This window comes from Apium graveolens, chromosome 5 (genome assembly GCF_009905375.1).
Source record: "Apium graveolens cultivar Ventura chromosome 5, ASM990537v1, whole genome shotgun sequence".
Classification (NCBI taxonomy): domain Eukaryota; kingdom Viridiplantae; phylum Streptophyta; class Magnoliopsida; order Apiales; family Apiaceae; genus Apium; species Apium graveolens.
In genome coordinates, this window is record NC_133651.1 from 272,759,230 (window position 1) to 272,775,354 (window position 16,125).

Here is a 16,125-nt window from a genome sequence, read left to right on the forward strand (position 1 = left end):
CAGATAAAAAAAATCTATTTTTATCCGATCTGGACAAAAAAATTCAAACTATTAATATCCTACATACTGCTATGGAAGGTGAAGAATGAGAAAATATTTTTTTTTGTTGACAAGAATAAATGAGAGAGTATTAAAACAAGATTTGATCATATTTGAATCGATAAGTTATCATATAACTAATAATTGCCGATTTAGAAAAATAAAATAAAAAATTACCATCCCCGAATTTTGAAGCTAGTTTATGTATCTGTAAGGGTGAGCAATCAAATTACCATCCCCGAATATTGAGCATTCACATCCGCTCCCCTATCGCCATCCTCATAATCTTACTAAAAATAGTAAACTTGTAAATTTATCCCTATAATTTATTTATCATCCAAAAATTTTTTACATCCCAATCCCCATTTTCATCTCCATATATTATTTTATTATTACTTTTTTCTCTCACTTTCTTTAAAACTTTAACTACTATTAATATTATTTTATCATTTCTCTCTCCTCCTCTACACATAAATATCATTTAAATATAAAATGGGGTTGAATAGTAAGTCCCCAAATTTGGGGACTCATTTTTCGGTCTGCAAAATTTTCCCTATAATAGGGAATCAGATGGAGCCTTATTTTTCACTTACAATTCATCAATTTCTCAAAATATAGGGATGGGGAAAGGAATGGGAAGCCAATGGAAATGCTCTAAATTGTAACCCACCCTGGAGCCATCTGACCCAGAAAAAGGCTACATATTGACATTACCTGAATTTACTCGGTACATATTTGCTTATGCTGAAGCGTAATTTAAACAAACAGTGAAATTAGGCACGATTAACAAATGATTAGAGCCTCAAACATTCTTTTGATACGATTCATCTCATTCAACATTGTGTGTTTAGTGGGTTTGGGGGTTGAATTTATTATATCATACAAGATTTATCCAAGTGTTGAAAATAGGATGAAATTTTAATCATCGCATGTTTATTTTCTTAGTGGGCATGATACTTTCTTCCGTGACCAAATTTTTTTTCTTTAAAGGGTTACCTTTTCCTGAGTCTGACTGACTAGAAATTTGTGATTCGGTCAATGACCTGGATGAAAAATCTAAAGAGTACAATTGTTAAAATATTTGAATAAAAAATAAAGTGATTGTCAAAGCGTATCGAGGAAGTCTCTCAAATCTTACCAAGGAAGACTTGTAAAGCTTATCGAGGAAGACTTGTAAAGCTTATCGAGGAAGTTTTGTAATACTTAATGAAGAAGATTTGAATAGCTTACTTAGTAAGCCTTGTAAACCAACTACTATAAATAGCTCATTTAGCTAATGAAATACAACACAACTTTTTCTCCATCTTCTATTCTCCTATACTTCCTCTACATTAAACATAACTAATATTTTCAGTCAAGGTTTATAACACGTTATCAGCACGAGTCTCTGCCAACTGAAGCTTTATTCTCGAAAGAGCTACGACTTATTCTGACCCACGAGTCCCTATCAACTAAAACCATTTTATAAAAGAGGTATGTTTTCTTTTCCTCATTTTCTTCTAAATATTATTACATATTTATGTTACTGATTGAAATCTATAAAGATGGCTATGCCATCAAGTAATACTACTATAAAGATGGCGCTGCCGTCAAGTAATAATCAAAAGTTTTCTGGCCGGCTATGCCGTCGTAACTTTTGTATAAAGTTATTATTTCAACTTGCCTGTTTAAATATTATGTGACATATTATATCTTATTTAAAATCTATTCAGGACGGCGAATCTTGTGAAATTAGAGTTTGTTGCCTTGGATGTTTCCGGAAATAATTATTTGTCATGGGTCCTTGATGCGGAATTACACCTTAGTGCTAATGGCCTAAAAGATACTATTGACCCGGAAAAGATCCCAACTGTTGAACAAAATGCAAAAGCGATTATCTTTCTTAGGCATCACATCCACGAAGATCTAAAATCTGAATACCTCACTATCAAAAATCCACTCACCCTTTGGAATAATCTCAAGGATAGATTTGATCACCAAAAACTTGTTCACTTGCCATCTGCCCGATATGACTGGATTAATTTGAGGTTACAAGATTTCAAATCTGTAGCTGAATATAATTCTGCTCTTTTCAAGATAAGCTCAAAATTAATTTTATGTGGTGAAAATATTACTGATACTGAAATGATTGAAAAAACCCTCTCAACCTTTCACCCCAACACTATGATCCTGGCTCAACAATATAGGGAGCGTAATTTTCAGAAATATGGCGAGCGGATATCTCTCCTTCTTGTGGCTGAAAAGAATAATGAGTTGCTACTGAAAAATCATTAGATACGTCCCACAGGCTCTGCCCAGTTACCTGAAGTACATAACACGTCATTCTTGAAGAATGAACGGGGGAAAGGGCATAGAGGAGGACGGGGTTATGGACGAAACCGTGGACGTGAAAATTTTCGTGGTCGGTTTCACAATCAATATCATTCTGGCCACCTGAAGTGGCAACGTGATGGTTACAACTCTGGCCACCATTTCTTCTAGCAAATAAGACACACATACACATACAAGAGGCTCTATACTCTAGCAAGTCAACTAGAAACCTACTGAGTTTTAAAGATATCCGTCTTAACGGGTTTCACGTTGAAACTATTAATGAGAATGAAAAAGAATACCTTCTCATCACCTCAAACACCGTTGACAATAAAAGGGTCCTAGAAAAATTCCACTCGGTTTCTTCAGGATTATATGTTACAAGTATACGAGTTCTTGAATCTCATAGTGTCAACATCCCCAAAAGTCATAGACCCAAAACTATTTTCCCTTTGGCACGAAAGACTCGGTCATCCAGGAGTATCTATGATGCGTCGTATCATTGAAAATTCTGTGGGACATCCTCTTAAAACTCAAAAGATAATATCCCAAGATGAACTTCATTGTTCAGCATGTTCCTTAGGAAAACTTATTGTCCGACCATCCCCAGTTAAGCTTCAAACCGAGTCCCCGAAATTCTTAGAAAGAATTCAAGGTGACATTTGTGGTCCTATACATCCATCTTCTGGCCCATTTAGGTACTTTATGGTTTTAATTGATGCGTCAACTCGATGGTCTCATGTATGTCTACTTACAACCCGAAATACAGCCTTTGTCAAATTACTTGCCCAAATAATTAAACTCCGAGCTCAATTTCCTGACCATCCCATTAAATCAATTCGACTAGATAATGCTGCTGAATTTACATCTGCAACTTTTAATGAATATTGTATGTCAGTAGGAATCTCAGTCGAACACCCGGTGGCTCACGTACATACACAAAATGGTTTAGCAGAATCCTTAATTAAAAGACTTCAACTTATTGCCCGTCCCTTACTCCTAAGGGCAAAGTTACCTATATCTGTTTGGGGTCATGCAATACTTCATGCTGCAAATATAATTAGAATAAGGCCTTCTGCTTACCACAAACAATCCCCTCAAGAATTAGTTCTTGGTCAAGTACCTAATATATCTCATTTAAAAGTATTTGGTTGTGCTGTGTATGTTCCTATATCACCACCACAAAGAAATAAAATGGGACCTCAAAGAAGAATTGGTATATATGTTGGTTTTGATTCTCCATCTATTATAAGATATCTGGAACCATTAACTGGTGATGTTTTTACTGCTCGCTATGCTGATTGTCATTTTGATGAAATCATGTTCCCTAAATTAGGGGGAGATAATGATTTGCATAAATTAAATTCCGAAATATCATGGAATGCATCAGGATTAAATTCTATTGATTCACGTACTAATCAATGTGAATCTGAAGTTCAAAGAATTATTCATATGCAAAATATTGCTAATCAAATGTCGGATGCCTTTAGTGACTGTAGACATATTATAAGGTCACATATACCTGCTGTTAATGCTCCGGCACGAGTTGAAATCCCTACTAAGAAATCAATTCCTGGAGAATTGATTAGTGATTCAAAGCCACGCCAGAAGCGTGGTAGACCTATTGGTGCAAAAGATATTGTACCACGAAACGGAAATTGATTGGAATTGCCCTGGAAGTGGCAAAAGTTTCAGAAAATACCCCAGAAGTGGTATTTCCTCCTGAAGAGGTTCAAGCCCCTGAAGTGGTTGTAACAAAACTCCCAGACGTGGGATTGCCTCCAGAAGAGAATGTTGCCCCAGAAGTGGCACATGCCCCAGAAGTGTCAAATGCTTCCACGGAAGCAAAGGTACCTGAAAATTATGAGATCTCAATGAATTATGTCCATAACGCGAAATTACTGGATCGTGGGAGTATTGAGGTTGATGATGTATATGCTTTTTCCGTGGCATCTGATATTATTATGAACTCCGATCCTGAACCACAAAGTGTGGAAGAGTGTCGACACCGAGATGATTGGCCAAAATGGAAAATTGCGATTCAAGAAGAATTGCAATCATTACGCAAGAGAAATGTATTTGGACCTGCAGTCCAAACACCAGCTGGTGTAGTCCCTGTCGAGAATAGATGGGTGTTTATACGAAAACGAAATGAAAGGAATGAAATTGTGAGATATAAGGCCCGGCTAGTAGCCCAGGGATTCTCTCAAAGACCTGGTTTTGATTACCAGGAAACATACTCTCCTGTGATGGATGGAGTTACTTTTCGTTTTCTAATGGGTATGGCTTGTATGGAAAAACTTAAAACACGTTTGATGGACGTTGTGACAGCATACCTATATGGATCACTTGATAGTGATATTTATATGAAAATTTCTGAAGGGTTAAATATTGAGGACACTAAGCCTCGACATTTATATTCTGTTAAATTACAACGATCATTGTATGGTTTGAAACAATCTGGTCGTATGTGGTACAACAGGCTTAGTGAGTACTTATTGAATGATGGATATGTTAATAATCAAGTGTGTCCTTGCATTTTTATTAAACAATCATCAACTGGTTTTGTTATTATTGCTGTATATGTGGATGATTTGAATATTATCGGTACTACTGAAGATATTACTAATGCTGCTAACTATTTGAAAAATGAGTTTGAAATAAAAGATCTTGGAAGGACAAGATTTTGTTTAGGTATACAGGTGGAGCACTTATCTTCAAGAATATTTGTTCATCAATCAAACTACACTGAAAAGATTCTTGATCGGTTCTACATGGACAAAGCTCATCCACTAACCACACCAATGGTTGTTCGATCACTCGAGGTTGAAAAAGATCCTTTCCGTCCTAGAAAACAAGATGAAGAGACTCTTGGACCTGAAGTTCCATATCTCAGTGCAATTGGCGCTCTCATGTATCTAGCAAACAACACACGGCCTGATATTGCATTTGCAGTGAACTTGTTGGCAAGATTTAGTTCTGACCTTACTAAAAGGCATTGGGATGGAATAAAACATATATTCAGATATCTTCGAGGGACAATCGATCTTGGACTATTCTTCCCAAACAATTCAAGATCACGGCTAGTTGGATATGCAGATGCTGGATACATGTCAGATCCTTATTTTGGGCGATCACAAACAGGTTACCTATTTACATATTGTGATACTGCTATCTCTTGGAAGTCTACAAAACAGACTATGGCCGCAACTTCATCAAACCACGCAGAGTTACTAGCAATTCATGAAGCAATCAGAGAATGTATTTGGCTAAGGTCGGTCATTCAACATATTCGAGAATCATGTGGATTATCAAGTATTTCAGACAGTCCTACAGTTTTATTCGAGGATAACTCGGCCTGCATCAAACAACTTAAGGAAGGATATATTAAAGGGGATCGAACAAAACACATATTGCCAAAATTCTTCTACACTCATGAATTTCAAGAAAATGGTGATATTGATATTCAACAAGTTCGCTCATGCGATAATCTGGCCGATATACTTACAAAGTCGCTACCTACATCAACATTTGAGAAGCTAAGAAATAATATGGGTATGCGGAGGTTAAAAAGTTTGCTACATCAAAATGTCAAAATATGAGACATTTTATTCAGGGGGAGGCTGTACTCTTATTCTTTCGTCAAGGTTTTTATCCCACTGGGTTTTTCCTTGCAAGGTTTTAACGAGACAGTCAATCTTTGCAATAACTCGCATTTGACAATCAAGGGGGAGTGTTAAAATATTTGAATAAAAAATAAAGTGATTGTCAAAGCGTATCGAGGAAGTCTCTCAAATCTTACCAAGAAAGACTTGAAAGCTTATCGAGGAAGACTTGTAAAGCTTATCGAGAAAGTTTTGTAATACTTAATGAAGAAGATTTGAATAGCTTACTTAGTAAGCCTTGTAAACCAACTACTATAAATAGCTCATTTAGCTAATGAAATAGAACACAACTTTCTCTCCATCTTCTATTCTCCTATACTTTCTCTACATTAAACATAACTAATATTTTCAGTCAATGTTTATAACAACTTTGAATTTTAACAAAATGCTTGCCTCAAATAAATTCACCTCAACCAACACAGGAAATTTTTTTAAATAATAACCAAATTAATCAAGTTCTAATTCGATAGATGAAAACTCCTCAATTCAACTCAAGTCTTTAAAGCATTTATAGAGAAACTAATACTCTGTAGACTATAGTCTACGTATGAAAACAATGACTTCCTATATATAAAAGGGTCATTGAAACATGTACCATTATTCTTTTCATATTTGTTGCACTTCAAATGTAAAGAGATCTTGCAAATGCTATCTTACAAATATAAAGACTACTCTGTAAATTATGATTATCTCAAAGCATAAATCCACATATCTCAAGGCCTTTGGACATTCCATTTTACTTCTTTGAAAACGCGGTACAATGCCCATAGATGCACTAAAATAAAGAAAACCAACCTCAGGGACAAGTTCTTCCTACATTCTACTGTTTGGAAGTGATGCAAGATACTCGCGAGTCATTGATCTCCTGCAAAATCTCCCCACCTAACTTTGTATTTGGCTGCGAGATAGTGAGCACCGACAGGTCCTCGACTCCCATAAGGGTAGTATTCGGGAACAGTTTTCTTGTCTTCTAGATCTTTCAACACGGGTGTAAAGAGCGACCAAGCAGCATCCAGTTCGTCACTGCGGATAAATAGTCTCCTTTCACCTTCAATGGCATCAAGAAGAAGCCTCTCATATGCATCAGGGATCTCGCCTGAGTACCTAGATATCAAAAATGTTATCAGTTACTAAAATTTGAATAAGATGTTGAAGATATTGCCTTACAAAAGAAATTATAATTAAAGATCTGTTTTACAACATATGGCTCACATGGTCAGCTCTTGATATATAATATAGACCCAGAACGTATAAAGAGTTAGCGAAGTAGCATCTCTCTAATGTAGAAACTACCATTATAAACCAATTCCCCTATAAACTGATAACCTGAATTTAAATTTACGAACTTCAATAAATTGCCACAAACACACACGCTTGTTTATTTTCGAACTCAAAATCCATAAGTGGCAACCAACCCTTCTTTCAATTTCCGATTTAAACTGTATACAATAGTTCCAAAAATTTATATACAGTATACAACTAAAACAGTCGAAAATAACAAAAACAAGATACATCCAGTCAATTAAAAATAAATGCAACATATAACTCATACCTTTGACTTTGAGCTGAACTACAGCAGCAAGCAGGATAACATGTTCCTAAATTGGATTTCATAGAACCGAGAAAATGAAAGGTGGATAGCGGAAAGGAAGTTTCAACCATTACAAACATACTCATCCACAACCGGCATTCCACACCGCAATTTGAGCTTTATGATTAGCTTGTCCAACCCATGAAAGGTGGATAGCGGAAAGGAAGTTTCAACCATTACAAACATACTCATCCACAACCGGCATTCCACACCGCAATTTGAGCTTTATGATTAGCTTGTCCAACCCTAGACCTCTATCTTATTACTTGTATATTAGTATATACTCCCTCAGTCCCTTCCAAAGTGTCCGGCACGCATTTTAAGGTGCATAGAAAGTATAGTTATGGAACTTATTTTTACAATTTTCTTTTTCTGAATAAAAGTTGAATGTTTTAATTTTTATTCAGAAAAAGAAAATTGTAAAAAAAAATTACAGAACTATATTTTATATGCACTTTAAAATGTGTGTCGGACACTCTCTAAAAAATGTAAACAATTGAAAGGGACGGAGGGAGTAATAGATACTCTTTGATCCATACTTCGTAATAGATGTAAGATTTTATCTTGTATTATGAGTCCTTTAATTATAGATCTCCAGATTACACGCAACTACTAGACAGCGGTGCCGAAAAATATAACATAAAGTAGGCGTTTGGATGCGTGATGGAAATGGGAACAGGAAAGAAATGGAATCTCAACGGATATGATGGGCTTGAATTACCCACCTGAAAGGAATGGGGTTCCCATTCCACACCACTAAATTGTTAATCCAAACACTATCACATGGGTTTATGGTTCCACCAATCACCCCCTAAAATCCTAAATAGTGTTGTGGATGAATCGTATGTTATTCATGAAATTTACATATTGAATATGCTTTCACACTTTAAGCTGATAGCATAAAAAAGCTATCAAAGTAGCAGTCCTATATAAGTTATACAGTACGTCAGCATTTCTTATGGTATGAAAAAAGAAACAAGTAAACATAGCATTACCTAATAATGCAATAACTACTAAGTGTAGAAAATACCTTGTCGAATATAAGAGATTCAGATTGCTGCGATCCAGTCTCATCCCTAAACCTGGCACCTTATTATTAATCTTCAGATATATGGCTTCATCAGGTTGTACACGAATAACAAGCTCATTGGTCTCATGGTCAAGATCTGTTCCAAAGTTCCGTTTGTATAGATTACCAGGTACATGTCTAAACTGTACTCTTATCTCAGTCCTGATAGGAAAAAAAGAATGACAATATGTTTCCAAAGTGTATCTATAAACTATAATATAAGATTTTTGTGTTTCACAAACCTCCTATCATGGAGGGCTTTTCCAGCTTTCATTAAAAAAGGCACACCATCCCATCTTGCATTATCTATGAAAAGGGCGGCTGCAGCAAATGTTGGTGTTAGACTATTATGGGGGACAGTCTTGTCGTCGGTGTATGCAGGGTAATTGACACCTCCCCTTGTGTGGCTCTTATACTGCCCTATAACCACATCATCAAGTTGAATGGGCCTCATTGAACGGAGAACTTTGACCTGAGAACCAATAAACATTATTTAATATCATTCAACGGACGACAACTTAAATAATCTTTTCATCGCTGTTAACAAATTACTTTTTCATTCCTTATATCTTCTGCATCCAAACTGACAGGTGTTTCCATGGCAAAGAGTGCCAAAATTTGTAGCAGATGGTTTTGCATTATATCTCTGACTATTCCATAGTTATCAAAGTACCTAGAGAACACATAGGTGCATTAAAAAAGCTTTATCGAAGATGCTAAAACAGAATAACTCAAAAAAAAATTAAAAAATTTACCCTCCCCTGCCTTCGGTTCCAAAATCTTCGGAAAATATCAGCTGCACATTTCTAATAAACTGTCTAGACCATAAAGGTTCAAAAATGAGGTTGGAGAATCGAAGAACGGAAAGATTCTCCACTAGCTCTTTTCCAAGATAGTGATCTATCCTGTTAAAGAGGAGAAAATATATCATTAAAACAAATGCTAATTGTTTATAAGAAAAAACTAGCATCACCATAAAAGATTTTACCTGAATATTTGATCTTCCTCCAGATACTGTTTGAGAGCTGTTGTCAGTGCAGCTGAGGATTCAGAATCCCGACCAAACGGTTTCTCTACGATGACCCTTGTCCAGCCATTTGCAGACGATGCTGATAAGCTTGCAGATTTAACAGCATTTATAAAAATGTTTGGTGGAATTGATAGATAGAAAAGACGATTGGCAATTGTTCCAGCCTACAAATCAGACCAAATATGTCAAAGAAAAGTTTAACATTTAGACGTACATATATTATAGAGACAATTAAATATAAATATAACAGTTTTTAGTACAACAACAAAGTTGTGTATTGATTTAAAAACTGTAAACACACATATAGGTCCTTTAAGAAAGATACACTACTGCCTTCTGGACAGATTTTATGTAGTTCACATAAAATTATAAACAGACATTATTCTCTATAAGAAGTCTACGAAAAAATTGAATATTACTGCACCGTGCCTTATTGGGCATTCTCAGATTGTCATTACTTGTGGTTGTCACAACAATTACAAAATATAGAGAGCAACTAAAGAATTACTTGTAGTTTCGTTCAAATTTTTAAACATTCAACAGTGCCTTTAAACTTGTGTGACAGACTACACACCTGATCATAAAATACAATTCTTAGGAGTGTATATTTATTCTTAGGAGTGTGTACTTATATTATTAAAACAGCTGAGTTGAGGATTGTGACCCAGTATCTACTTTATTTATTAGTTAGCCACAAAATAAGGCTAAAATATCATAAACCCTTGATTTCACCTATGAAACAGATAGCTAGATGAGTAGTGTATATATCCGAAAGTGAATTCCAGCTTCTTCTATAAGCAAGAAATCATTTCATCTTCCACTAGCCTGAAATTAGTGTTAGTTATTATCTAAACCTTGAGTGCCATTACCACATGTTCCTTCAGTCTTTTTGTTAAGATAAAAAAAGTTTGCATCTTTCCATATCTAACCTAGCCTAATATTATGTGATTAATATACTGTAAACCTCAGGTGTGATTACCTCATGTTCCTTCAGTTTCTTGTCAAGTTCAGCAAAATTGGCTTCAGAATCATATTGACCAGAATGATAAAAGCATCGTTTTAAAAATTGTTCCATCTTTTCTCCACAGTTTGCCCTGTAAATCGTGTAAATCATATGAAAGAAATAAGTCATCAACTTAGTTCAACTTGTAAAATTTAAAAGACTATAATCTGCAAAAGGATGTGTGCGGAAAGAAAAATTCTAAGACCGGGAAAACCCATTGAAATTCGTGTTTGTATAAAATGTCACATAATCGAGATTAAAAAATTAATTACTGAGTAAGAGAATATTTAGGCTGTCCTGACCTCTTATCAATCCTGCAAGTGAGGGTCTTGCTAACCATGTCCCTAAGCTCAGCATCAGTCATCTTACTTCGGGCATACCCAAAAATTGTGAAGTGCTGGAACAAGAAAAAAAACAAGTATAAATGACAAAATTAGTAGAATGAAATTGGAACCTTAATTTGAAACACTAGGAAAGAGTCAAGATTCAACGCAAACCTCAGGTAGGCAGTCCTCGTAATAAAGTGCAAAAAGTGCAGGAAATATCTTCTTCTTGGCCAGGTCCCCAGAAGCCCCAACAACAGTGATAGTGACAGAGGAATTATCTTTGTTGATATCAAAAGGAGTAATGCCTTTGGACTCCTGAGGGGGTGCAACTGATAAATTTGCATTCTTGACTTTCTTGAGAGGAGTTTCATTTTCAATAGGAGTCACCGTTGTAGATATTGCACCTATATTATTACACAAAAATCGAATATAAAGAAGCTAATATAAATCAAACTTGTGGATGACAGGAACCCCAAAAAAAATCATCAGTAGCACAAATTTTTATGCTTTTAATTTTTAAGTAATGGCAAAAACAAAAATCAAACAGCAAATAGCTAACTAAATCAGATACTATAATATAAAGAAAAAATAAAAAACTTGAAAGCGATCAAGGGGGCCGCAGAAAAATGATTAGTTGCAGAAAGATCAAACATTTATAAAAATGAAATGAAACAAATAAACTGTAAAGAGCTAGGTAATGCACACATACACAAGCATATAGAGAAGAAAAGGAGAGAGAGAGAGAGGGAGAGAGGGGGAGAGAGAGAGTGGGGGGTGAGGGAGGGAGAGGGGGGGCGAGAGAGAGGGAGAGAGAGAGGGAGAGAGAGAGAGAGAGAGAGAGAGAGAGAGAGAGAGAGAGAGAGAGAGAGAGAGAGAGAGAGAGAGAGAGAGAGAGAGAGAGAGAGAGACTAACCATCTTGGGATGCAGCAGGAGGAGGAGCAGGAGTGATGGAAAAAGAAGGTTGATTGGAATGGAAAGAGAGCTTGGGGAATAGTGGTTTAGGAGAAGGCAACGAAACGATGGCTTGTTGGGGTTGATGATGAATCCTTTGAAAGAGAGAAGATGAAGAAGAAGAATAGGAGGAGCGACAATTGGTAGCTGAAGAAAGGGTCGCCATATGATATGATATGATATGGGTTCAGTTAGTGTAGAACAATTAAATCCAATCTATGTATCTCTCTATCTCCTTATTGAAAATGAAGAATAGGATGAGTTGAGAAGAAAGATGGAATAAAATACTTGGGAGAGTTGGAGGGGGAGTCAGTCCCCCCCTTGGTATCTCCGAAAGGCTGTCTTTCTGTCTTAATTTTTCTTCAAACGCCGCCTCCCCCCTCCTCTTGTCGATGCACACAACAAACTCACCTCTTCAATTTCAACTCTCCAAAACCTGTCGCGCTTGCTTTCTAACATTAGTTTAATGTACCATAGGAATATGCCATTGCTACGCTGCAAATTATTATTATTATTATTATTATTATTATTATTATTATTATTATTATTATTATTATTATTATTATTATTATGATCATCATCATCATCATCATCATCATCATCATCATCATCAGCTTTTTGGTTGTTTCTCTTAAACTATCTTTATAGTTCATGCAATACACATGCAATTTTTAGATTGTGCGTATTCATGTTGATTAAGATGTAATTAATGACGGTATATTTATGTTGTTTTCCGGTGGATGAAGACATATTTGTTTGTGTACATGACCGTTGTGATGACATTGGTGTTGAACATGTTCTTAGATATTTGACATTAAGCTGAAACAATTAGAGTCAGTAACGGAATTCCTTGTTGTCCAGTGCGATTCATAGGCTGCGGTAAAAATGTATATGGTTGTTTGAGTTACTGTTGAAGATATTAATTTATACACTTATAATTTTGTTCAATAATTGTTATTTGAATTTAAGTCTTCTTGATTTTTTATTCATAGATCTTGGTAATTCTTCCCCCTCCCTCATTTAATATTAATAAATGCATATCTCTAAATATGTTGGGCTTCTCCTGATTGCTTTTGATACACAAATCTTCTCAAGTTTATCTGTTTCAATCGATATAGTTTTTCAAGCTGTGACGTGTAAAGCGCATCCAAACACCAATATAAACTAACATGACCAGATATTTTATGAAGAATATTAACTAAAATTGTGTATGTATTCATATCCAACAATACATTTCAAAAATGTAAGTGTTACGCCCAGATTCATTCGGTAGGAAAGAACAGCCTTCGGTCTAAAAAGAACAGCCTTCGGTTATGACCTGAAAAGGAAGAGAATGTGAGGGATTGTCCCCCCGGTTCACCTCCGATGTGAGAATCAGTAATTTGGATGTAAGGTGGGTTTGGAAATACAAGAAAGTGGTAAGAGTGGAGAGAGTCTGTGTAAAAAGTTATCAGTTTCTTACTTTCCATGGGGTGTTTATACCCAAACCAGTAATAAATGATTCATCCGTTATGCTTGTAACGCGGATGACCGTTGAAGAGAAAAAGGGAGAGTCGTTTTGATTCTACGTTAGTTTCCAACGGTAGGGTAGAATATTGGGCTTCGGCCTTTAGTAGCTAGGTGAGCCTTCGGCCCCAATGGCTAAGAAGTTTAATGGGCTTTCGGCCCAATGATTAAGAAGCTTAATGGGTCTTCGTTCGTTGGGCCTTATCAAGTCCATAGCTCACATGTTCCTGTCTTTCAACTGGTCTATCGATCGATCGATAGACATCAATTTCGGCCCATTTTGGGGCGAAAAACCCTAGGGTACTTTTCTTCTATCGTTCTACTAGTTCGTCCGTCTACGTGGCAACATCATAGGGAATTGAATTCATTTAAGGGGGACAACTGTCCCATTTATTGATATTCGTGTCTTCATCGTGACCTTTGAATTTCAACCGTTTTAATCGTGATTCTTGATTTTTAAAACCACTTATACCCGGCCTTTTGCCACCCAACAGATTTTGGCACCCAAAAGTTTTTCCGGGGGGGCTATATATACCTGATCAGTTTCTTTCTTTTATTTTTTCATCCAAGTTCCAAAAACACTCTCAAGTACCAGTTTAAAGCATTTCTTTAAGGCAAAATTTCATCAAGATAGGAAGCGTAAACTCAACATTCCCAGACCATCCCATTTCTCTCCAACAACATCTTAATATCAGTAAATATTTTGGTTTACTTCTACTTAATTTAAAATGTTGTTCCTTGGGTTTTGCATGTCTTATTTTAAAGCTTTTTGTCTATCTTTTTCGATCTTTTTTGGTGTCTTTCTGGTGCCCTGTTGCTTGGTGGCCTTTGTCTTTTTTCCTTTTCTTCTTTTTTGGAGACACCAACTGTGTTTAAAGAGGGCATATATAACGACTCGTACTTTTGTATTATTAAAAGTATAATTAAATAAATAAATAAAATATGTTATAGTTATGTCACCTTTATGTGGTATTTAATATCAATTATCTGTGACTCTGTGGTGTACGAGAATTATTTGTGTGATTAATTGTTGAGTCGTATAGGTTTGTTTTTACTTTTAAAAGTGATTTTACTGAAGAAATATTTCTATAAATATTAGAATTATCTCTAAAATCATTTTTATTACTTTATAATTTTAATAATTATTTTTAGACATAATATTTTCTCAATTATTTATCCCTAAATGTTTTTCTGATTGTATTTAAGTGTAAATTCAGTGTTACAAGAATGTTTCAAAAATTACGAAACTTATGTTTTACTAGTATTTGAATATTTTGAGAATTTTGAAATTATTTTGAAATTTTTTTTGGGTTATATTTACCCACACATTTGTTCCTTAAATCGTAAAATGCGGGTCGAATGCACAATTCAAAAATAATTTAAGAATTATGAAAATTTTATTTTATTAGTTTTTCATTATTCTGAAAATTTTAAAAGTAGTTTGGTAATTTTTCGGGTTTTATTTACCCGCGCGTTATTCGTTAAATTGTAAAAAGGCGAGACAAAGTGAGGCTCACGGATGGAAACATGACACGTGTTTATTTGCTGTAAACCAATTGATACGTGGCCGCATTTCAGAATGGGTCTTTCATTTTAATCACAAAATATCAATCTCTCCACTCCCCTCGATCTCTCTCAACCTCTCTCTCTCGCGTCTCTCTTCTCTCTCTCTCTCTTTTCTCACCTTCCCACTCTGTCTCTTTCCCGCGTCTCTTCCCCTGCTTCCCGTTCCAGTGATTATCGCTGCTATTTCTTTATTTTCAGGCGTGTGTATACACGCGCGCGCGTGTGTGTATAGTTGTGGTGATGCCGTGACTGTTGTCGTTCCATTTTTCCGGTGAAAGTCGAGTAGTTTACGGTTGGCCGGATTATTTTCCAGCGAAGTGATTTTGTGCTCGTGTTATGCTCACAAGGTTCTAGTCGGAAGACTCGAGTGTTGAAGTTGGACTAAGAATAGCCTAGTGGTTAGTCGACAAGTTCCGCAAGGTTCTACTCGAATGACTCGAGTGTTGAAGTCGGACCCAAAATAGTCTGGTATTTAGTCGATAAAGCTCAGCAAGGTAAGTACCTCTGACCATATCTGTCATGGTTCAGTACTTTTGAATAAACATGGTTGCATTATTTGATTAACGTACTTATACTTGATCAAAATGATTTAAGTTACGTATTCCCTTATTTTGAAATTCTATTTTATTGAATGTTGTTTTGGGGGATAGTAACTCGTGGATTACCTATCTCTATTTGTGAATGATATTCGAATTTTTTTTTGAACATGTGTTGTGATAAAGATTATTTTAAAACGATATAGGTATAAACGGATTTGAAAATTGGATAAAGTGGAAATCTTTTATCCACCTATGTCGTGGAATGTTCTATCCACCTATGTCGTGGAATGTTCTGCCCACCTATGTCGTGGAATGTTTTGTCCACCTATGTCATGGAATGTTTTGTCCACCTATGTCGTGGAATGTTCAGTCCACCTATGTCGTGGAATGTTTTGTCCACCTATGTCGTAGAATTTGTAAAGAAGTAAAAAGGGAAATCAGGTAATCTATTGGAGTTGCGTAAGAGGCCCGTTATTCGGTAACGGCCCAGCAGATGGTGGCGTAAAAGGCTTATGTGGTGGTACACACT

At 35.7% G+C, this 16,125-nt stretch overlaps 2 protein-coding genes across 2 annotated transcripts; one reads left to right on the forward strand and one right to left on the reverse strand.

The window, feature by feature from the left end:
- Positions 1 to 1,583: 1,583 nt before the first annotated feature.
- LOC141660971 (uncharacterized) lies at positions 1,584 to 2,520 on the forward strand. Its single transcript, XM_074467947.1, has 3 exons — positions 1,584 to 1,645; positions 1,752 to 2,230; positions 2,327 to 2,520. The coding sequence occupies exons 1-3, from the start codon at positions 1,584 to 1,586 to the stop codon at positions 2,518 to 2,520; spliced, it is 735 nt and encodes a 244-aa protein (XP_074324048.1).
- A 4,039-nt stretch (positions 2,521 to 6,559) lies between these two features.
- Positions 6,560 to 12,435, reverse strand: LOC141659050 (glucose-6-phosphate 1-dehydrogenase, chloroplastic-like). Its single transcript, XM_074465783.1, has 10 exons — positions 11,947 to 12,435; positions 11,205 to 11,437; positions 11,010 to 11,104; positions 10,684 to 10,798; positions 9,663 to 9,868; positions 9,430 to 9,579; positions 9,227 to 9,347; positions 8,917 to 9,146; positions 8,636 to 8,836; positions 6,560 to 7,118 (listed from the first exon to the last, which is right to left on the reverse strand). The coding sequence occupies exons 1-10, from the start codon at positions 12,149 to 12,151 to the stop codon at positions 6,869 to 6,871; spliced, it is 1,806 nt and encodes a 601-aa protein (XP_074321884.1). The 5' UTR covers positions 12,152 to 12,435; the 3' UTR covers positions 6,560 to 6,868.
- Positions 12,436 to 16,125: the final 3,690 nt, after the last annotated feature.

Excerpts from the sequence above, each read along its gene's own strand:
- LOC141660971 (XM_074467947.1), top strand. The coding sequence starts at position 1,584 with ATGGCTATGCCATCAAGTAATACTACTATAAAGATGGCGCTGCCGTCA. Across the intron at positions 1,646-1,751 it reads CCGTCAAGTAATAATCAAAA|GACGGCGAATCTTGTGAAAT; the intron begins GTTTTCTGGCCG and ends AAATCTATTCAG. Across the intron at positions 2,231-2,326 it reads GGCTCAACAATATAGGGAGC|GCTCTGCCCAGTTACCTGAA; the intron begins GTAATTTTCAGA and ends TACGTCCCACAG.
- LOC141659050 (XM_074465783.1), bottom strand. The coding sequence starts at position 12,151 with ATGGCGACCCTTTCTTCAGCTACCAATTGTCGCTCCTCCTATTCTTCT. Across the intron at positions 10,799-11,009 it reads ACTTGCAGGATTGATAAGAG|GGCAAACTGTGGAGAAAAGA; the intron begins GTCAGGACAGCC and ends CACGATTTACAG. Across the intron at positions 9,580-9,662 it reads GAGGAAGATCAAATATTCAG|GATAGATCACTATCTTGGAA; the intron begins GTAAAATCTTTT and ends CCTCTTTAACAG.